The 23,777-nt window shown below is 46.1% G+C and overlaps 1 protein-coding gene across 1 annotated transcript in view; it reads left to right on the top strand.

The window, feature by feature from the left end:
• LOC115472764 (uncharacterized protein C16orf45 homolog) overlaps positions 1 to 23,777 on the top strand; it is a 67,666-nt gene that overhangs the window by 11,159 nt on the left and 32,730 nt on the right. The window contains exon 2 of the mRNA XM_030207162.1: positions 238 to 358. Coding sequence (XP_030063022.1) covers positions 238 to 358 — 121 coding nt within the window. The remainder of the gene's footprint in view (positions 1 to 237; positions 359 to 23,777) is intronic.

Here is a 23,777-nt window from a genome sequence, read left to right on the forward strand (position 1 = left end):
CCCCAAGATAAATCATTTCTTGTAACAGTAAAAGGACCCCTAAGACTTTTCCAACTGCAGACATGTAGGTAGGAATTATTCTGTACAAGGCCCTCTTCAGTTTCCATCACTCTTGAAGACTTGTGGATACCATGAACTATAGATCTCTATTCTGTTTGCACATTAGTTGCAACCATATCTTGCCTTTTCTTATCACCTTCTATACCAAAGATTAAAAAATTAAATCTTAATTTGCAGATGATGAAATTGTTTCAATGGCTGATTCTACAGCAACGGTAGATGACATTGAAGATGAACTTTTCAAAATTGAGAGAATAAGGGATGCCCTGGTGAGAAGGGAATCTGAACTAAGATACATGTAAGTACTTGTATTTTTAGACCTGGTCAGCATTTTTATGGACACAATGCAGAGTATGGTCACATTTCCCTTCTCTTCCACTCATCTGTGGTTCCTTTAGTTTAACACAATACTTACTTGCCTGCTGTATCATATTGTCTTAGAATTGACATGAGGATTGTAAGAAAGCGATTTGAGGAGGCTTAGAGGCCCTTTTACTAAGCCACAGAGGTGCCTACTCGCGCCCAACATGCGTCAGTTTGGAGTTACTGTCCAGCTACTGCTTGGCCCGTGCGGTAATTTCATTTTTTATGTGCGTCTGCTAAGCACGCCTGAAAATATATTTTATTTTCTGATGGGCGGCAAAAATCGGGTGGTAAGTCCAACTTGATGCTTGTAGGCAATTTCCGCACAGTTAACACAAGAGACCTTACCGCTAATTCAATGGCTGGCAGTAAGGTCTCAGACCCAAAATGGACACGCCGATTTTTATTTTCCCGCACGTCCATTTTTGTCAAAAATTTTAAAAAGGCCTTTTCTACAGATGCGCTGAAAAATCTGCGTACGCCCAAAACCCGCGCCTACACTAGCGCAGCCCATTTTTCGGTGCACCTTAGTAAAAGGGCCCCTTAGGGTTCTAATGGGCCAATTTGTACCAATCCCTGGCTCCGCATCCTTCACCTTTATTTCCAACCTGGTGTTCTGACTCCACCCTCTGTTTCTGGATGTGATGTGAGCATCGTTATCTCGACATGTAAGACCAGAGAGGAAACAAAAAGCTTGGTGCAGAACACAAGGTTTGCTTTGGCGGCACAATCACAGACAGAGCGGTTGCATTCTGATTGGCTTACAGTGATCCTGTATCTTATCTGCAGCAGTTATACTGTAGTTGCTCTATTCAGTACTTACCTGTTACACTGTAATCCTTTCTGATATTCTCTGTTATTTTCCCAGTCCAGATATTGTTGAATATAGATCAGGCTGGCAGCTCATTCTGATACTTCAGACTGAGCGCTCATGCATGCAATACTGAGCTTTAATCAATACCCAAGCAGGCGACAAATGCACCGTAGCTTCTAGGGTTTCACTGCCATTTGGCTTGTTAGGGGGAAGTCAACATTTGCAAATGTCAGCTATCACCTGCTGGACAAAATCTAGTGCTGAGTTGAAACCCTCTGTATCGCTCCATGGTGCGACCTCACCTTGAGTATTGCGTTCAATTCTGGTTGCTATATTTCAAAAAAAGATATAGCAGAATTTCAGAAAAGGGTCAAAGAAGAGCAACCAAAATGATAAAGGGGATGGAACTTCTCCCATATGAGGAGAGGCTAAAGAGGTCAGGGCTCTTCAGCTTGAAAAAGAGACAGCTGACGGGGGATATGATTGAGGTCTATAAAGTCCTGAGTGGTGTAGAATGGATTAATTTTTCACTCTTTCAAAAAGTACAAAGACCAGGGGACACTCAATGAAATTACATGGAAATACTTTTAAAACAAATAGGAGCAAATATTTTATCACTCAAAGAATAGTCAAGCTCTGGAATGCACTGCCAGAAGATGTGTTAACAGCGGGTAGCATATCTGGGTTTAAAAAAGGTTTGGACAAGTTCCTGGAGGAAAAGTCCATAGTCCATTATTGAGATGGACATGAGGGAAGCAGAAGCATAGTCAGTTGTGACATCGGGGGGGGGGGGCAGAGAATGGACTGTGTAGGCACGCACAGACTGCGTAGGCACAACAGACCATGCGAAAAATAGGCTCTGGAGCCATTGGAAGTCCATTGGAAGTGGTCACTCCCCTTACGCCCCCACCTAGCTATGACATTGGGGGGAAGCCACTGGTTGCCCCGGGATTGGTAGCATGGAATGTTGCTACTATTTAAGATTCTACATGGAATGTTGCTACTCTTTGGGATTCTACCAGGTACTTGTGACCTGGATTGGCCACTGTTGGAAGCAGGATACTGGGCTAGATGGACCATTGGTCTGACGCAGTATGGCTATTCTTATGTTCTTAAGTTCATTTTATGAATCCTCCAAGCAACAATTTTGCAAAGCACCCCCAGAACACTGAAGATCTGGGACTGGCTAAAATTGCGCTCCCTTCTTCTTTGGGTTTCTCTGCCCTGCAAGGACTACTTGGGTGGAATTTATGCCATTGGGAAAAGGGGCTTCCTTAGAACTTTTCCATCCTTGTCAACTCAATAAAAAGTTTAAACTTAAATGGGGCAGATGAAGGAACCAGAAATGCTCAGTCATTTGGGTGTGCATGTGTGTGTGTGTGTTTGTACACATGCATGTGTTTTTGTTTCCAAGGCTAAATGCAATGATACAGTGACAGGCAGTGGCATACCAAGGGGGGGCGGTGGGGACGCTCCACCCCAGGTGCACGCCGCTGGAGGGGTGCCGCGCGCATGAGGTTACTTCCTGTTCTGGGGCAGAGGGAGCATGGAATGAACGAAGGACAGGCGCGCGCGGCACCCCCCCAGCGGCGTGCACCTTTCGCTGGGAGGGGGGTCCGCGCTACATCTGGGGGGGTGCTGCATCCGGGGGGGCGGGTCGCATCGGCGATCCGCCCCGGGTGTCAGCCCCCCTAGGAACGCCACTGGTGCAGGGCCGTGCCAAGGGTCTGTGGTGCCCCCCTGCAGATGATCAGTTGGTGCCCTCCCCCCCCCCCCCCCCGTGAAGGTGATCGCTGCCCTCCTGCTCCCTGGGCCATGTCCCAACTGCCCGCCCTCTTCTCCCCCCCCCCCCCCCGCTCCCTTTTAAATTTACCTCCGGCAGCGAACGAAGGCGCAGCGTCAGTGAAGGAGGCGGCGCTCCCGATGTCTCTAGTCTTCCCTTCGCTCAATGTCCCGCCTTCTTCTGACGTCATTTCCTTGATGTCAGAAGAAGGCGGAACACTGAGCGAAGGGAAGACTAGTAGAGACGTCGGGAGCGCCGCCTCCTTCACTGACGCTGCACCTTCGTTCGCTGCCAGAGGTAAATTTAAAAGGGATCTTTTTGGGGGGGAGAAGAGGGCGGGCAGTTGGGACATGGGAGAGGGCGAGGTAAGCATGGCGTGGCGGGGCGCCCCCCAGAGGATGGCACCCTCCTGCCGTGCTTATCTCGCTTACCGTGTTGGCACGTCCCTGCACTGGTGACAGGCACAGTATTCTTCTCGGAATACTTTTCTAAATCCTTTTGACTGTCTCCTTGAACTCAGAAAAGCAAGGAGCTTGTGAAATTGCTTCTACCTGGTCTGAAATATTTCACAGGAGTGACTGCAGAATGTTGTCTGTTCCTCTTTCACTATGAGGCAAGCTGTGCGCAAGGAAAAGGAAGGGATTTGACATGCTCCTTTCCCCTTCCACCACTTGCTCCAGGCTATCTGTGCTGAAAAACAAACATGCAGTTCTTCTGTTTCCCCCTAGATTTGAAGAGCCCCATATACTTTATTAGCCAATGAAATGGAATCAAAACAAAATAAAATTAATGTCTTAATTATGCCTGTATTTCATTTGAAAATGACCCAAAACTATCCATTACAGCTGGGCAAGACCCCCCCCCCCCCCCCCCCCGCCACACTAGAAAATAAAATTTATTTTCTGGGCATGGGAAATGACACGGCAGTAGTGCTGTTTTCCCAGGTGCTACCCATGCGGTAGCCCTATTATCCTTTAGTAAAAGGGCTCCTTAGTTCACACAGATGAAAAAACTAACGCAGAACACTTTAACGCGACTCATGCTGCGTTAGGCTTAACAGAGCTTAGTACAAGAGCCCCTCTGTCGGTTTCCTATCTGATCTGAACAACGCCTCAGTATGATTTAGAAATTACAGCAAAACATAAAAGACTTAAGAGCCCCTTTTACCAAGCTGCGGCAAAAGGGGGCCGGTGCTGGCATTGGCATGTGTTTTACACGCGTGCCGAGGCCCCCTTTTACCACAGTCGGTAAAAGGAAAGTCTCGCCTTCCTGCGGGAAATGGCCATGCGGCAAGTAAAGCAATTGCCGTGTGGCCATTTCAGGGGGGGGGGAGCCCTTACCGCCACCCATTGAGGTGGCAGGTAGGGCTCCCGCATTAACCCGGCGGTAACCGGGCAGCACGGGTACACACCTACGCTACATAAATTGATAAATTTATGTAACGCTGGAAATGACGGCTTGCTAGGGGTGGGAAGTACCACCGGGCTGCTGCGGTAGCCTGGCGGTACTTCCTGTATAGTGAGCAGTAAGCCCGCATTGGGCTTACCGTCGCTTAGTAAAAGCAGGGCCGCTGAGAGGAGGGGCAGGGGGGACAAAATTCCCCGGACGGGCCCGGTGCCGGGGTCAGGCTGCCGGCGCTGCAGTTCCCGGTCTTACCTGCCTGCCTCCTCGGCTCCGGGCCCCCTGCATTTGAAGCGGCAGTCACAGATTGCCTCCCTTTGGGCCTTCCCTCCCTGTGTCCCATCCTCGCGGAAACCGGAAGTTACATCAGACAAGGGCGGAACACAGGGAGGGAAGGCCAGAAGAGAGGCGATCTGCGACTGCCGCCTTGAATGCAGGGGGTCGAGAGCCATGGAGGCAGGCAGGTGAGACCGCGGACTGCAGCGGTGGGGGGAGTGACGGGGCGGCAGCGGCGGGGGGAGCGACAGGGGGCGGCAGGGGGGCGGAGGCGGGGCGGCCTTGCCCCGGGCCCGGCCTAGTCTCTCGGTGGCCCTGAGTAAAAGTAGCCCTATGTGCCTAATTTGAGGGCCATCGCAGATACTGTTATACTCACAGCAAAAAAACGAGAAACTGGCATTAAATCCTTATGTGGCTAAGACCAATTTGGAGAAGTTTTCCTTCTGAAGTTGCTGTATCTTGAGTTCCCCTGAAGACGCCATTTGACTGGCGAAACATGGCCCATATAGGGAACTTGGGAAGTTGTGTTGTTTTGAATGAAGAAGTTTTGCACTATATATAAAAAAAGTTATACACTAACCAGGAATCTGTATGAAACGATTTATACACACCATTGACTGCATTAAACCCACTGATTAAGCTAAGTAACAGTGCTACATAATCTGTATTAACAAAAAATTGTTTTTGGTTTACTTTGAAGATTTGATTGAGTTATAACTTATCAGGAGGAGGCAGGGTGTGCTATGATGTATGGAAAGGTGCTATAACATCTCAGTTCCTGAGTTTAAGTGTAGACACCTAAAACTGAGCACATATCATAAAAAATGTTTTAATCTCTTCATTGTTTGTATATTTAAATTTTGAGGTTTTTTTTTTTTTTAATTACATTTGTACCCTGCGCTTTCCCACTCATGGCAGGCTCAATGCGGCTTACATGGGGCAATGGAGGGTTAAGTGACTTGCCCAGAGTCACAAGGAGCTGCCTGTGCCTGAAGTGGGAATGGAACTCAGTTCCTTAGTTCCCCAGGGCCAAAGTCCACCACCCTAACCACTAGGCCACTCCTCCACTGTTGCTACTATTTGAGATTCTACATGGAATATTGCTATTCCACTAGCAACATTCCATGTAGAATCTCCAATAGTATCTATTTTATTTTGTTACATTTGTACCCTGCGCTTTTCCACTCATGGCAGGCTCAATGCGGCTTACATGGGGCAATGGAGGGTTAAGTGACTTGCCCAGAGTCACAAGGAGCTGCCTGTGCCTGAAGTGGGAATCGAACTCAGTTCCTCAGGACCAAAGTCCACCACCCTAACCACTAGGCCACTCCTCCACTGTTGCTACTATTTCAGATTCCATGTAGAAGTCGGCCCTTGCAGATCACCAATGTGGCCGCGCAGGCTTCTACATAGAATGTTGCTATTGGAATAGCAACATTCCATGTAGAATCTCCAATAGTATCTATTTTATTTTTGTTACATTTGTACACCGCGCTTTCCCACTCATGGCAGGCTCAATGTGGCTTACATGGGGCAATGGAGGGTTAAGTGACTTGCCCAGAGTCACAAGGAGCTGCCTGTGCCTGAAGTGGGAATTGAGCTCAGTTCCTCAGGACCAAAGTCCACCACCCTAACCACTAGGCCACTCCTCCACTCCCAGTTAAAATTGGAGTTTCTGATTTTTACTTATATTAAATCCTTATGATCACCACTGCAGAAAAATGAACTAACCCACCCTTCTACACCTCTTCAGACCCAGTGTTCAAGTTCTAGCATTGTACTCTCCTTAAATCATTCTGCATATTTCTCTGCATTGGGACCAAATAGCTTAACGGCCTCATTACCATCTTCTGTGTGAAACACTTCTCTGCATCACACGACCATAAAATTGCGTGCTGACCTTGCACTAACTTTCTGCATCAGCCCCTTGAAATATATCGCCTAGAAGTTTAAAAAGGTGGTAGGCTATTACTCTGCATTATAAAATAAAAATCCATTCAAAGAAGCATTTGATTGTAGCTTGGCTCTGTCTAGTATATACACTGCAGATAGTAAACCTGATAATTAAAATCTCCATTTCAATCCTCATAATCCCACTAAACTGATGATATCAGGAGAGCTAATGCATTGCCAAAAGAATGGCAGAATAATACACAGGTACTAATCCTCTTCCCACTATGACTATTGCATATACTTGGAGATTTCAAAACCAAGTATAATATTACTAAGGAGGGAAAAGCCTCAAGGGACAACTCCTGTATAGTATGATACTACAGCCGTCTGTACAAAGGAGTATCACTGTCTCATCATAGGCATAAAACCTCCGTCCCCCATATAGTAGCTATTCTCAAGTTCAATTGCTGTACTTTGTAGTTTTAACTTTTTTAACTTAGCATGATAATAATGTAACTTATCTATGTACGCTGCTTCATTTTATCCAGACCGCCACGGCCGACTGTGGCCAGAGTTTCGGGTATCTATCCTTCCTCAGGGTCCGTAGCAAGCACATAAGCACCACCATACTGGGAAAAGACCAAGGGTCCATCAAGCCCAGCATCCTGTCTCCAACAGCGGCCAATCCAGGCTTCAAGAACCCGGCAAACTCAATGAACTTTTCCTTTCCTTCAGGAATCTGTCCAAACCCCCCTTAAACTCCGTAAGGCCAGCTGCTGTCACTACATTCTCCGGCAATGAGTTCCAGAGTCCAACTACACGCTGAGTAAAGAAAAACTTTCTCCTATTTGTTTTAAATCTACCATATTCTAGCTTCATCTTGTGTCCCCTGGTTTTGTTGTTGTTTGAAAGTGTAAACAAACGCTTCACATCTGTCCGCTGTACTCCGCTCATTATCTTGTAGACTTAGCACCGTCTTAGCACTTTTCACTCTCCCCGTATCTGGTCCTCCAGCGTACCTTCCCTCCCTACTACCCTTTAGTAAAAGGGCTCCTTAGTGTACACAGATGAGAAAACTAACGCAGAACACTTTAGTGTGACATAGGGAGGGAAGGTATGCTGGAGGACCAGATACGGGGAGAGTGAAAAGTGCTCGCTACGGACCACGAGGAAGGATAGATACCCAAAACTCTGGCCATAGTCGGCCATGGCGGGCTGGATAAAATGAAGCAGCGTACATAGATAAGTTACATTATTATCATGCTGAGTTTAAAAAGTTAAAACAACAAAGTACAGCAATTGAACTTGAGAATAGCTACTATATGGGGGACGCAGGTTTTATGCCTATGATGAGACAGTGATACTCCTTTGTACAGATGGCTGTAGTGTCATACTATACAGGAGTTGTCCCTTGAGGCTTTTCCCTCTTTAGTAATATTATATTTGGTTTTGAAATCTCCAAGTATATGCAATAGTCATAGTGGGAAGGGGATTAGTATGTTTGATTATGATTAGCGATATCCACTTCGGCCTATATTACAAGTTATAGACTAATACAATGGGACATGTGATTGACATTTATTATGAAGCAGGTAGATAATTTCAGACCTTCCTCACTGTTTTAGAAATTGAGTTTCAGATTACCAATTACAGCATCCCTGGGAGTGGTTCCATTTTAAGGAAAGATGAAAGTATTTATTTATCTCCTTATTCTGCCAGACTAGACACAGCCCCCTCTTTCTGCCTTTTCCTGCAGTTTCAGAGAATGCAGTAAAATAACAATCTAATTTGTTCTTAATCTCAAATAACAGGATTCCTGTAGTACTGCGTTAGTAAAGTTAAGCACATGGGATCCGCCCTTGCATCTGTAAACATCCTGCACTTGCTGGCACTGGTGAAGGAAAGAAGGATCCTGTATTTTGATAGGTCCCAAAACCCAGTGAACTCAAAGTACCAGCTTGTCTGCAATGCTCCCCAAGAGTGTTTAATGTTGCAATTCTATCTCAAAAGGGAAGGGATTTGGATTTAGCTCAAGCCTTTTTCGGTAGCTCAATGCAGATTACATTCAGGTATTTTTCCCTGTCTTCAGAGGGTTTACAAATTATCAGGTCTCGCTGTCATTATTTTCACATCCCAAATCATAAAGCACTTCAAGCAAAGGGAAAAAGATTTTTGCTATGAAAGCAAATAGGCATGGGTATGTATCTCAAATAATAAGACAAAAATGCTTTTATGATACTTTTTCAATTAATACAAAATATTTAAATCATAAAATGTAAAGTACATAAGAAAATAAATGTTGCCATACTGGGACAGACCAAAGGTCCATCAAGCCCAGCATCCTTTTTCCAACAATGGCCAATCCAGGTCACAAGTACCTGGCAAGAACACAAAACAGTACAATACGCTCTCTGATTTGTTTTAAATTTACTACATTGTAGCTTCATTGCTTGACCCCTTGTGATAGCCAAGTTTCAGATTACCAATTACAACATCAGAGATTCTTGTAGTTAATAAGAGTCAAAGGACTTTCCCAGGGATAAAGCCTGGACATACTTAATAATCAGTGCCAGTGCCTGGATACGTAAAAGGGCATGTTGGACTGCATATCTTGCTGTCCTAATAATGCCCAGTTAGTTATCCGGGTAATGTGAGCAAGTGCAAGGTGATGCATGTGGGAAAAAAGAACCCCAATTATAGCTACGTCATGCAAGGTTCCACATTAGGAGTTACGGACCAAGAAAGGGATCTGGGTGTCGTTGTCAATAATACACTGAAACCTTCTGCTCAGTGTGCTGCTGCGGCTACGAAAGCGAATAGAATGTTGGGTATTATTAGGAAAGGTATGGAAAACAGGTGTGAGGAGGTTATAATGCTGTTGTATCGCTCCATGGTGCGACCGCACCTTGAGTATTGTGTTCAATTCTGGTCGCCGCATCTCAAGAAAGATATAATAGAATTGGAAAAGGTGCAGCGAAGAGCGACTAAAATGATAGCGGGGATGGGACGACTTCCCTATGAAGAAAGACTAAGGAGGCTAGGGCTTTTCAGCTTGGAGAAGAGACGGCTGAGGGGAGACATGATAGAGGTATATAAAATAACGAGTGGAATGGAACAGGTGGATGTGAAGCATCTGTTCACGCTTTCCAAAAATACTAGGACTAGGGGGCATGCGATGAAACTACAGTGTAATAAATTAAAACAAATCGGAGAAAATTTTTCTTCACCCAACGCATAATTAAACTCTGGAATTTGTTGCCGGAGAACGTGGTGAAGGCGGTTAGCTTAGCAGAGTTTAAAAAGGGCTTAGACGGTTTCCTAAAGAACAAGTCCATAAACCGCTGCTAAATGGACTTGGGAAAAATCCACAATTCCAGGAATAACATGTATAGAATGTTTGTACGTTTGGAAAGCTCGCCAGGTGCCCTTGGCCTGGATTGGCCGCTGTCGTGGACAGGATGCTGGGCTCGATGGACCCTTGGTCTTTTCCCAGTGTGGCATTACTTATGTACTTATGTACTTATGGTACTGAATATTGGCTGTACCTCGATAACTTCCAGGCCTTGCCAAAGACCCATTAATTCAGTGCTATTACCTGGATAGGGGCTGGCACTGAATAGCCATGTATAATTCAACCAGCAGTGGCCACCATTTAAAAACATTATTTCTACCATTGGCTGATTACTGACCAGTAAACTTTTACGTTAGGCAACAGAGTTCAGTGACTTGCCCAAGATCACAAGCAGCAGCAGTGGGATGTGAACCGTGGCTTCCCTGGTTCTCAACCTGCTGCTCTAACCACTTAAATGTCCTTTTCTTTTACCTCTTTATTCCTGCTGCTGGACTCTCATTCTTGTGAAAGGAAACCTTGCAAATGTGTGTGGCTACCAGATAACTGTGGGATGAGTGTCTACAAAAATCCTGAATGGTGCAGAACGAGTAGAAGTAAATCGATTTTTTACTCGTTCCAAAAGTACGTGGACTAGGGGACACTCGAGGAAGTTACATAGAAATACTTTTATAACAAATAGGAGGAAATATTTTTTACACTCGACGAATAGTTAAGCTCAGGAACTCTTTGCCGGAGGATGTGGTAACAGAAGTTAGCGTATCTGTGTTTAAAAAAGGTTTGGACAAATTCCTGGAGGAAAAGTCTATAGTCTGCTATGGAGACAGACATGGGAAGCAACTGCTTGCCCTGGGATTTGTAGTATGGAATGTTGCTACTCTGAGATTCTGCATGGAATCTTGTTACTCTTTAGGATTCCAGAATCTTGCTATTCTTTGGGATTCTACATGGAATGTTGCCACAATTTGGGTTTCTGCCAGGTACTTCTGACCTGGCTTGGCCACTGTTTGGAAAACAGGATACTGGGCTAGATGGACCATTGGACTGACCCAATATGCTCTTATGGTGCAACAAGTTCTGAATCATGGAGAAAGTGTTTAAACATTTTAGTGCTATTTGTCCCCAGGCCTGCAGGTAATCTAAAACATGCCAACTTTTTTCAGTCACTTCAGCTGAAAATTCTTCAGGTGTTGATCATGGTCTCAGGGTCCTCTCGGGAGCTGAATATCACCCTTGTAGGCTTTTTAAATTAAGCCAGTGAGGCACTAGCATAAGAGGTCCTTTTACTAAGGTGTGCAGAAAAATGGCTTGCAGTAGTGTAGTCACGAGTTTTGGGCGCAACACCAATCCATTTTTCAGCGCGCCTGTTAAAAAAGACCTTTTTAAAATTTTTGCAGAAAATGGACATGCGGCAAAATCAAAATTGCCACGCGTCCATTTTGGGTCTGCGACCTTACCACCAGCCATTGACCTAGCGGTAAAGTCTCATGTGGTAGCCAGGCAGTAATGTCCTACATGCGCCAAATGCCACTTGGCATGTGTCTGATACACACGTCAGAAAATAAAAATTATTTTTATTTATTTATGGATCGCTTATATCCCACATTTTCCCACTCATGCAGGTGCAATGTGGCTTACAGAGAATTAAACAAAAACTACAAAGTTGAAAACTTAGGAAAGTAGACAAGAAGCAAATAGGGGGAGTAGTATCTAACAGTGTAAACTAGGCAGGGTAAGGGTCAGGGAGGATGCATCAATCAGCGGCGTAAAGTGAAGAGTAAGTCTTAGCAAAGAAGTAGGTCTTTAACAACTTCTTGAAGAGGACATGGTCCGCTTGAGTTTTAAGGTGGTGAGGTAGAGCATTCCAGTGTTTGCGACTCCAGTAGCAGAAGGACGAGGTGAAGATCCTCTTGTACTTGACACCCTTACAATTCGGGAAGTGGAGGTGGAGATAGGACCTAGCAGCAGGGTTGGCATTTCTAGGCGGAAGGTCGATCAAGGGGAGCATGTAATCCGGGGTAGCCCCATAGATGATTTTATGAGTTAGGGAGCAAAGCTTAAAGGCAATGCGCTCATGTATAGGCAGCCAATGGAGTTTAAAGCGCAAAGGTTCGACGTGGGCAAAGCGTCGTTCTCTAAGGATGAGTCTCGCAGCAGTGTTCTGAACTGTTTGAAACTTTTTCAACAAAGAGGCCTGGCAGCCCGCGTAAATTCCACTGCAGTAATCCAGATGGGAGATGACGAGCCAGTGGACAAGTGTACGGAACAAATCTCTAGTAAGGAGGAATCTTATGCGCCGAAGCCTCCACATTGCATGAAACATTTTTTTGCAGACCAAGACCACGTGATCGGCCAGCTGGAGGTGTGAGTCCAGGTGCACTCCTAAAAGCTGCAGGCTGCTGGCAATCGTAAGGGCAGAGCCCATTACTGGAAGCATTGTGTCAGATACATGGGCGTGAATGGATGAGAGGATGAGACACTGTGTTTTGTCCCTGTTTAGCTTGAAGCGGAACACCTGGGCCCAACGCTCTAAGGCAGAGAAGCTGGCATCAGTGCGGTTGACAATTTCTGATACAGTGGTGTGAAAGGGGATGTAGACTGTAATATCATCCGCATAGATGAAAGGGTTAAGGTCCAATTTTGCGAGAGCTGAGGCTAAAGGCATCATCATAATATTAAATAAAGTAGGCGAAAGGGGAGAGCCCTGTGGGATCCCACAGGAGGCCTTCCACGGATCAGAAGTGGTGGAGTTCACTATGACCTGGTAGGACCTGGTAGTCAAAAAGCCCTTGAACCAATGCAAGACCGGCCGCGCAGCAAAAATGAAATTATCGCTAGAGCCATGCGGTAGCCATGCGGTAACTCCATTTTGGCACGCATTGGGCACACATAGGCGCTTATGCGGCTTAGTAAAAGGGCCCCTTAGTTTCCAAAGCGCTCTTGCCAGCTCTCTTCCACTCACGGAGACTGTGTGTTTTAATAGCACAACTTAGTTTATTTGCACAGAGAGAAAGGACAGATAGAAATCATTTCAAAAGAAAGCTACCTAGGACAAAACTAAATTGGAGTAAGTAAAAAGAAAACAGGTAAATTGACTGACTCTACAGCCCAATGTCTAAGCCCTCAAAGGCTAATCGAAATAAGTGTGTCTTAAGAGCTGTTTTAAAATTCTGAAGAGGCATTTCAGCTCTCAATGGCACATAAAGACTGTTCCATAGAGATGGTGCTAGAAAGAAAATCGCACTCTGGTAGATTCCAAGCGAGCAATGGCTGGTGGAGGGAACACCAGGTAAAGGTCATTGAGCGATTGCAGAGCTTGTGATGGAATTTAAGGGATAATGGCAGACACCAGATATGCAGGGGTGGCTCACGAAGAGCTCCAAAGGCCATGGAAAGAATCCTAAATTGCAAACAACAGAACTGAACTTGGTGCAATTGAATCAGAAGTGGATGGACACAATCAGATTTATTTATTTAGATTTTGCTCACACCTTTTTCAGTAGTAGCTCAAGGTGAGTTACATTCAGGGACTCTGGATGTTTCTCTGTCCCAGGACGGCTCACAATATAAGTTTGTACTTGAGGCAATGGAGGGTTAAGTGACTTGCCCAAGATCACAAGGAGCAGCAGTGGAATTTGAACTGGCTACCTCTGGATTGCAAGACTGGTGCTCTAACCACTAGGCCACTCCTCCACTAGTAGCAACATTCCATGTAGAATCTGAAATAGTAGCAACAGAATCTCCACTAGTAGCAACATTCCAGAATCTCAAATAGTAGCAACATTCTATGTTCCACTGCACTAACCACTAGGCTACTCCTCCACTAGCAACATTCCATGTAGAATCTCAAATAGTAGCAACAGAATCTAAAACTATTATTTATTGATTTAGATTTTGCTCACACCTTTTTCAGTAGTAGCTCAAGGTGAGTTACATTCAGGTACTCTGGATATTTCTCTGTCCCAGGAGGGCTCACAATCTAAGTTTGTACCTGAGGCAATGGAGGGTTAAGTGACTTGCCCAAGATCACAAGGAGCAGCGGTGGGATTTGAACTGGCCACCTCTGGATTGCAAGACCGGTGCTCTAACCACTAGGCCACTCCTCCTCCATGACACAAAAACTGAGCTACCAAGCTTTGCAATGTCTGAAGACGCTTTAACTCTGAAAGTGGAATCCCAGCATAAACTATGTTACAATAATCAAGCTTAGAGAGCAAGAATGCATGAAGCAGGGGTGTAGCCACGGGTGGGCCTGGGCCCACCCACATTGAGCTCAGGCCCGCCCAGCAACGGTGCAGAGTCGCAGACGCCAAAAGAATTAGACCGATCCGCCGCCGGCACGCTGCAGGCCTTCTTTCCCCTCCCTCCCCTTCGGACAGCACCGCCGCAGTCTACTACAGCAAAGCTGCAGGGCACCGGGTCCGTCCTGCCGCTACGCTGCTGCCCTCCGTTGTCATCTTTTTCTGGCAGAGGGGTTAGTTCTTCTTCTGCTGCTTATCTGCAGCGGATCCGCATGCTGCCAGGGCTGTCTGTATGCTGCTGCGACTGCTTCCTCTGCGCTGGCCCCGCCTCTTAAGAGTATCGGAGAAGGTGAGGCCAGCCGGAAGGAAGCAGTCGCAGCAGCATACAGACAGCCCTGGCAGCGCGCGGATCCGCTGCAGATAAGCAGCAGAAGAAGAACTAACCCCTCTGCCAGAAAAGGATGACAACGGAGGGCAGCAGCGTAGCGGCAGGACGGACCCGGTGCCCTGCATGGGGTTCAGACAGAGATGGGCAGATGACAGACGAGGATGGAACGGGTGAGCAGATGCTGGTCTGGGGCGGAGGAGAGGGCGAAAGATGAAAATGTGAGATGGGGCAGAGGAGATGGAAGGGAAGGGAGGGGAAGGTTAAAAAAAAAACTGTATGCATTTACGAGGGTGAGGGTGGGAAGGGCCCACCCAGGTTAACTATGGGCCCACCCAAAATGGCAGGTCTGGCTACGCTGCTGACATGAAGCAATGTATGCGAAGTATCAGGTGTAAAATAACTATGTTAATTTAATCATGAATTGTTAATGAATGTAACTGTTGGACAGACTGAATGGGCTGTTCAGGTCTTTATCTGCCATCACTTATTATGTTACTAAGGGGCTCATTTTTGAAAGTGAAAAAATGTCTAAAAAGTGGCATCAAGCAGCATTTGGCCATTTTCTCACATAAACACCCGAACCAGTATTTTCGAAAACAATTTTTCAGATGTTTTTGTAATGCTGTTCTTCTGCAGTGCATCCAAATCTCAAGGGGGCATGTTGGAGGGGTGTTAAGAGTGGGACTTGGGCATTCCCAAGACTTGGACGTTTTTCAGCCATAATGGAACAAAACAAAACCGTCCAGAGCTAAGACGTTTTGAGCTAGACCTGTTTTTATACTGAATAAGGCACAAAAAGGTGCCCTAATTGAACAGATGGCCACTGGAGGGAATCAAGAGTGACTCCCCAGTGGCCACTGACCCCCTCCCACCCTCCACCCCAAAAACGTGAATTAAAATATGACTTACCAACCTCTATTACAGCCTCAGATGTTAAAATCTGGTCGATTAGAGCAGCATGCAGGTCCCTGGTGTAGTGTAGTGGTCGATGCAGTGCACTATGGAGTGGAAGACTCAGGTCCCTTTCTCCCTCTACCTGTCCCACTTGTGCTGGAAACCATGACTCCTCCCAAAGTTACCAAAACCCTACTGTACCCACATATAGGTGCCCCCTTCACCTACAAGGGCTATTGTAGTGGTGTACAGTGTGAGGGTAGTGGGTTTTTGATGGTCTTTGAAGGGCTCAGGGGACAAGATAAGGAAGCAAAGGTGAGATGTGTACCTGGGAGCATTTTTATGAAATGCACAGAAGTGCCCTCTAGGGTGCCCCATTGCTCTCCTGGGATGTCTGGGGGACCAGTCCACTAAAAATGCTGGCTCCTCCTGTATCTCAATGGCATGAAAATCTCTGTTTTGCAATTATTTTTGTTTTTTTTCAAAAATGGACCAAAAAAACGAAACATCCAAAGAACAAAACCTTGTTCAAAACAGTATTTTCGGGAAAAAAAAAGATAGATGTTTTTCTTTTTCAAAAATGACCTTCCTTGCTATTCGGAGTTTGGACGTTTTGTGCAAAACATCCAAAATCAGACTTACACGTCATATCGAAAATGCCCCTCCACATTACTACGAACAGCTCGAAGTTGACAGATTATATAAACTCCTGATGTTTATAACATTAGATCAGTGCTTCTCAGTCCAGTCAGTCAGGTTTTCAGGATATTCACAATGAACATGCATGAGATAGATTTGCTTGCACCATCTTCTTAGAATGCAAATCTATCTCACGCATAGAAAGTTCTGAATCAATTTTCATGACTGCTAAATACCATAAGGAATCAACAGGCTGTATAAAGGAGTAGAGTAGGTATGGGATCACGCAGGGGCAATCTGGCCTCCAGTAATCCAACAAACAGTTTAAATCCTCCTTAGCACCTCACAGTATCAACTTTTCTTTAACCACCTTCCCTGCCTAATCCCCCAATGATCAAAGGTAAATGCAGGCACTAGAAGCTACTAGCTCCCTTTACCAGTGCAGCATGATCAGAGGGGTCTGTCGTGAGCGTGCCAGGGAATACCACAGAGCTCATTTAAATTATATTTAAATGAGGTCTGCTACTCCCTCCTCCAACATCGAAAAGTATGGGGGGGAGGGTTCAGGGTGTGCTAGACCACCAGGTGTGTGCTGGAGATCCGGTGACCTCCAGCCCTCTCTTCTTTTGGGGAGGTGTTAGGGGGATTGGGGGGAGGATATGGGGGCTTGAGGGAGCACTGGGCCACCAGGGCTTTGCCTTTGGGGGGTCTGGGATTCCTTGGACTGTTTGGCAGGTCTGAGCCTTTTTTTTTTTTTTTTACCTGTCAACCAAGTGCGGGAGGATTGTACCTGAGTGAATGCCCAGGCACAATCCTCCCACACTTTCCCCCAATGACCAACGCTAATAACGAGCCTAAATTTGCATGTTATTACCATTGATCACTGGGGAGTTAATTCCCAGCGCTGTTCCAGCGCTATTTTTACAGTGGTGTTTTGGAACATCATGGGGAATTGATCATCGGGGCCTAAACAAATGCTTCCTCTCCGTATACTTAGCTCCACACTCCGCACTTGTAGCCTTGCTGTGCTATATGCCTGAAAGAGCTTTCCTCAGCGAGTATGTCATGCTCCCCTCCTCCCTCTGGCCAGCTTCAATTCCTTCCTTTCTGAGACTGTATTAAGTTTTAACAGGTTTTTTTTTCAGGATCAAAAGAACCATACAGCAAACTGCTGAACAATAATACTAGGCAAGTCAACGGTCAATTATATGATAATGAAGAAACAATGAAAGAATAGTGAACAAAGCACCATACAGCGTGAGACAAAAGAAACTTATGATCCTAATTTTTGGAACTACAGTGGAATGCAGTATCCTCATTTTCTATAGTTTTGGGGGCCAGGTGGCACAATGCTCCTGTCTCTTCTACACCCGTTTTGCTTTTCAATTAATATTTTCTTGCCTTCATTTAATTCAAGAAGACAGCCATTCTAGGCAGTTCCATGCAGATATGAGTCAGCAAGATGGGGACAAAGGATGAGTCAGCGCTGTGATGAGAGCAGGTGCTTCTTCGGAGCAGTAGAACGGATGCTTAGCAACACATGCTCTAAAGCGATCGAAAGGCATGGAAATGCCGCAGCACACAAAGAACCCATTAGAACCATGCATATGCATGCCTCGTTTTTAATTTATATTATTATGGCCCTGATGAGCTTTAAATATCAACAGCTCGTTATGTGATGCATGAGCTTCTAAAATGGCTGGTATTAGCAGATATGTTTATTTTTGTGATGTATTCCACGGCTTTCCTCCATGCACATATAGAACAGTTCTTCAATGGGGAGTGATTTGCTCCTCTTTCCTTTTTAAAAAAGAGCCATTATTATTATTATTGATTTGAATAGACCATACCAAATGTACGTAGCACTATCCCGAGAGACGCATAAGTAGCAGTCCTGCTCCATGGAGTTTTCATTCTAGTTGGAAAGACAGGCACACAAGACACAGATGAGAGTAAATATGAGGCTTCAAGTTTACAAGGGTGGGACCAAGACTGATTTAAAAAAAAAAAAAAAAAAAGCTAAAGAGCGTTAAGCCTTAACACGTGCTTAAGCGTGTGATAAACAGGGTACCGCAAAATATGTTAAAGCTTTTAGCAGTATTTTGCCTGTTAGCACGCTAATATGAACATTAGAGTACAACTTGGAAAAAAAAACATTTTTTAAATGCCTCAAATTCTACTGTATTGAATCTGAGCTTAGCCTCTGGGAACGTACATAAGTACATAAGCATCGCCATGCTGGGACAGACCAAGGGTCCATCAAGCCCAGCACCCTGTCACCGACAGCCAGTGGCGTACCAAGGGGGGGCGGTGGGTGCAGTCCGCCCCGGGTGCACGCCGCTGGGGGGTGCCACGCGCCTTTCAGCTCTTCTCGTTCCTTCCTCCCTCTGCCCCGGAACAGATTCCGGGGCAGAGGGAGCATGAAACAAGCGAAGCCGACAGGCGCGCGGCCCCCCCCCAGCAGGTGAAACTTTGCCGGGGGGAGGTGTCCTTTCGCCGAGGGGGGTCGCGCTGCACCCAGGGGGGGGGCACATCCGCGATCCGCCCCAGGTATCAGCCACCCTAGGAACGCCACTGCCGACAACGGCCAAAAGAACAAGCAATTTGTCCCGCCCATCCTAGAAATACTGTATTCCCTCGTCCATTCAATAACATTCTATGGCTTTTTCCCTTTTTTGAAGTCCGCTAAATTAACCGCCTTAACCACCTTTTCCGGCAGTGAATTCCAGAGTTTAACTACGCGTTGAGTGAAGAAAAAGTCCCGCGTTAAGACAGGAGAAGCCCAGATTCTAACACCCTTTAGTACAAGGGCCACTAAACCTATTGAATTATGGTTGGGAATAATTGAGGAAGAGCCAACTTTAATTGAGTACAACAGCATGGAAAAAAACCAGTGGGGTGAGTAGGCTGGGTCCAACATCCTTAACAAGATGTTTGTGTTGTACTGTCTTATAGTAAGCAATTCGTAAGTGATTAACATTTGAAGCTAGTTTGGGGCAGCTCTATGCAATTCCAAATCATTTACCAGAAACAAGAGACAGAGAATAAGATTTAAACTCCCAAGGTAAGCTAATAGATGGGGGAGGGGATAAGTTGGTAGGAGAAGCCACTTTTTAATTGGGTAATCCTGCAAGGACTTTACTTATGGGACCACAAACCAATCTATTGAAGACAACCAGAACATGGACAGGGTGGGTGACAGGAGAGTAGGAAGGGAAGAGCACACAGCCTCTCAGCCCCCGAAAAATACTTACAGGACCAAATTCTGTAAATGGCACTGGGGAAATAAAGGGTGTTCCAGCTGAGCACCCTTTACAAAATAGTGCTTAGCGTGGATTCTTGCGCCCAAGTGTGGGCATGAGGGACTTCCGCCTGCTGTGCGCAAGTTGGGTGCATAACCCTGGCATTCTATAAAAGCACTTTTAGAATGCCCATGACCCGCCCATGCCCCACCCATGGCCATGCCCCCTTTTGGGTTGCACACCCAACACTTCGGTCACACAACGTTATAGAACAGTGTGTTGTAGTCATTTCAGTGTATAAGTCCAAAGTGGTGCCGATTAATGTCAATAATTGGGGGCCTATGATGAAGTTAAGAGGAAATAGGCTTAGGAGGAATCTAAGAAAGTATTCCCGGAAAGGGTGGTGGAAGCGTGGAATGGCCTCCCGGTGGAGGTCATGGAGACGAGGACTGTCAGAATTTAAGAAAGCGTGGGACAAGCACATGGGATCTCTTAGGAAAAAGAAGAATTAGTGGTTACGGAGGATGGGCAGACTGGATGGGCCATTTGGCCTTTATCTGCCCTCATGTTTCTCTATTTCTGTAATTGATTGCTAATGGCTTGTTAACTAATTCGTTTGCATGTGGATCTGGGATCTGTGTCCAAAGTTGGGAGCCCAGACTTGGGCGATCTTTATAGAATCCAAGGGACAGCATCTATCCAGTCTTCATGGAGCCAGGGCACAAAAGATTTAAAATCACAGTATAAACCCTGCTCCTGAACCGGTAAGACACTTTAAAATCAAGACTTAGGGGCAGATGCACTAAGAAGAGCCATTCCTTTACCAATTCCATAGCGAATCGGTAGGGAACTACCATGCATCAAGGAAAGGGAATGCAAATGAGCTGCTTGTTGTAGCTTACTTGCATTCTCTATTCCCTCGGAAGCCAGTCGGCAGGTCGAGCATGCGCAGTTTAGCCAAGCGTTATGCTGGCTGCTCTGCGCATGCCAAGCACATCCTTTATGGATGTCCTTCACTCAAAAAACAACAAAAAAAGGACGTCCCTGACAAGCAGGAAACTTGTCAGCAGCCTGAAACCTCAGAAGAGAAACAGTGCTGAAAAGAGCCCCAGTTAATTTAAGTGCTACTACTGCTCTTAACATTTCAACTGTTTACTGCTTTGCATGTTAAAGGCAGGCTTACATCAGGCAATTAGGAAGGACTTCTCTGAAGAAAAAAAAAATCCAAGTGCTCTTCAGGTCTAACAAGAGCTGGACGTCTTCCTGCAGCTTTTGTGATGGGCATCCTTCTTGGACCTGTTTTTCTATAGGAAGGACTTCTCTGAAGAAAAAAAAAGGACTTCCCTGTTTTTCTTACATGCCTAAACTGACCACAACCACAGTGCTCTCAACAGTCCCCTCCAAGGTTGTTTTCATCTTGTGCCCCCCCCCCCCCCCCCCCCCCAGGATCGGGACGTGCGAGGACGTCCAAATCAAAACTTTTTGGACGTCCCTCCCTCCAGGTCTCTCTCAGCCAATCCCAGCACGTTTAGCTGATACTGGTAACAGCTAAACAGCTAAACCTTCTTTCTTCATGTTCCAAAAGCTGATGGTGACAGCAAGTCCCATACGCTGCCCTGTCGCCGGCACTAGCTACTTCTCTGCTGCAGCCGCCTCTGAGGAAACAGGAAGTGACATCAGAGAGGCGACCGCAGTAAAGAGAAGAGCTCCCGGAAGAGTGTCGCCTAAGGCCCCCGCCTCAGGTAGCCTAATGGTCGTGGGCCGCCTCTGGCTCCATGAAAACTTTGAGGGTAATATTCAGCTAGTGGCAATCAGCATTTTTTTAAAACGCTAGTTGAATTGTGCCTGGACATTCAGTGCCACAACCTATCCGGGTACCAGCAATGAATATCCAGGCCTGCTAGGAGTTATCCGAATAGCTACCCAGTTAACGTAGGACAGCCTTTATGTTGTTCTAAGTAAACCAGTTAGTTATCCAGGTACTGACAGTGAATATCGGTGGTTTCCAGGTAACCCCGGCTCTACCCTACCTCTGCCTCCAGCATTAACCAGATAGTGCCGCGGACATTTTTCCTGGATTTCAGTGACACTATCTGGTTATATACCACTGAAAATACATAGATCACTTGCTCAGTGGGAGATAACCGGATAGGATGAACAGAAGTCTCCCCTACCTAATTATTTCCTGTTGAATATCAGCCCCTTTATTTTTTTTTACCTGGACTAGAGGGAAGGGGGAGTATCTAGGGAAGGGGGGAAGAGAAGATGCTGGAAATGGGGCACGCGGGCAGTTGAATGTTCACCTAAAATGTCAAATTTTCTTGAGCTAGCCCTGGGAGTCACTACCTCAGTACCACAGATTAATGACTTCCATGGTAAATGAATAATGCAACCTGCACTCATTTCCTCCATGGGACCATTTGAAGAGGCCAGTGCATAAGACAAATCATCCCTACCCCTTTTTAAGCCTGTCCCCCTGTTCAATCCTTGCCCCCATTTCAAAACTCCACTCCAGTTCAAGATAACCCCAGCACTTACTGGGCTATCATTGGTGTCTAGTGGGGGAAGGGATACAAAATTGATCCCCAGTTGCCCCTGTCTAGGCTGCTCTGACCTCCTAGTGGTAGTCTCGTGGTACTACTGCTAGGTTCTAGGTGCAAAATAAGGAGTGTGCAGTCCTTATTTGGCAGCTGAGCCCCTTACAGTAGGTCCATGAGATTACAGCTAAGGGTTGACTTGTGCCATTTTGATGCCAAGAGCCTAGGGGACAGGAGCAACAGTCTTGTGCTCTCCCCCACCCCCTTCCCGCTAGACACTTTTTCCAGTAAGTGGGGAGGGGAGTTGGGGGGCCTTGAATGGGGCAGTCAGAGGGTAGGAGGATGTGTCAGGTGGGATCAGCTGGTAAGGGTGATTTGTGTTGTACATTGACCCCCATAGCTGCCATGGAGCATCAGGACACACGTTAACAGTCCAGTGCTCCCAGGGATGAAAAATAATTCAGCTGGTAAAGTTCAATGCAGGCTGCATTATTCAATTGGCATAATAATGAGGTGCTTTGTATTTCTTTATTATGTAGCTTGCATTGTAGCGATCAGAGATATGTGACTGTTGGACTGACTCGGAGTCAGCATTTTGGTTTTCGGTATCCCTGATCCAGCTGTTTTTTTCATATCAAAGTGAACTTCTTTATATCTAACACCAGCACATTCAACATATATTCATCACACTTCACAGTAAAAGTGTGTTGTGTAGCCCCTGAAGCAGCCCTGTTGGGCGAAACACGGCCTGTGTCGGGCTGTTTGTGTGTATACATATTGTGCAATTTGTTTTCCATTAATAAGTCATTTTTTGCCTGTTAAATGATCTGCTCTGTTCGTTTTCCATCTTGGAGTTTGCAGACCGTCTGCCTTTGTGCTTTAATGTCAATTAATGCAGGATTCTGCCTTTTAAAGCCCATTAAGTGACAGAATTCCTGCACGATCCCCTTACTACATGTTAGTAACTACTCATAACCTCATGCTAATGTTTGAGAAACAAAAACTGCATTGTTTTCTGGACGAGATGTCTCTGCATTCGGGACACAAAACTAAACTAAAACATATTTGCCTGTAAACCAGAAAAAGTGCAGTGTCCTCATAAATACACATTTTTCAGGAGCTGTGGCACCCCGTGTCTCTGTGATATATATTTGTGTTATCATCTTCTCTCACTGTAAGCAAGTCATAAAACCGCAGTTCAAACCCCCATCTGCCTTCCTAGATGATGGACTGCGTCGCTGCCTGATCAGAAACAGCTGTCAGCTCTGATCCTTAAATTCTAGCAACTAACGCATCAAAATATCTCAAACAAAGCCGTGGGCCATACTCCCTTAGATCCACGCCACAAAGGATGAGAGGCATTTTCTTTGATTTTTATAGATTAATGCCTGTAGAGCAATCAGACACCATCTGTGTATATCCGAATCGACATTTCCAAATGGCCAGGCCAACGCTGCTTGTTGAAATGTTCAGATATGCTTGAACTGTGCTGTACAATTTGTCTTTTGGAGGCAAATTGGCTATAAGGAACCAGAGAAAAGGGTTGCAGGGCCAATGCTAGGGTTTCTAGTGCACCCCTGCAACCTATAAATCCCCCCATCCCAAAGTGCAGCATCTCCTGTTTTCCAGGGGCGTAGCCAGACCTTGAGGTGGGAGGGGGCCAGAGACCAAAGTGTGGGGGGCACATTTAGAGTTGCCCCCCCCCCCCCCCCCCCCCGCTGCTGCCTTGCCGCTCTCCACCCACCGCCACTGCTACACATACCTTGGCTGGTGGAGGTCCCCAACCTCAGCCAGCTGAAGCGTTTGAGCATGCCGGACGTGAGGGGAAGAGAGAGTAGGGCAGGCAATGCAGTGGCGCTGGGAAAACACTTCAGGTGGTGAGGGTTAGGGACCCCCG

The sequence above is a fragment of the Microcaecilia unicolor genome, chromosome 6 (assembly GCF_901765095.1).
Source record: "Microcaecilia unicolor chromosome 6, aMicUni1.1, whole genome shotgun sequence".
Lineage (NCBI taxonomy): Eukaryota > Metazoa > Chordata > Amphibia > Gymnophiona > Siphonopidae > Microcaecilia > Microcaecilia unicolor.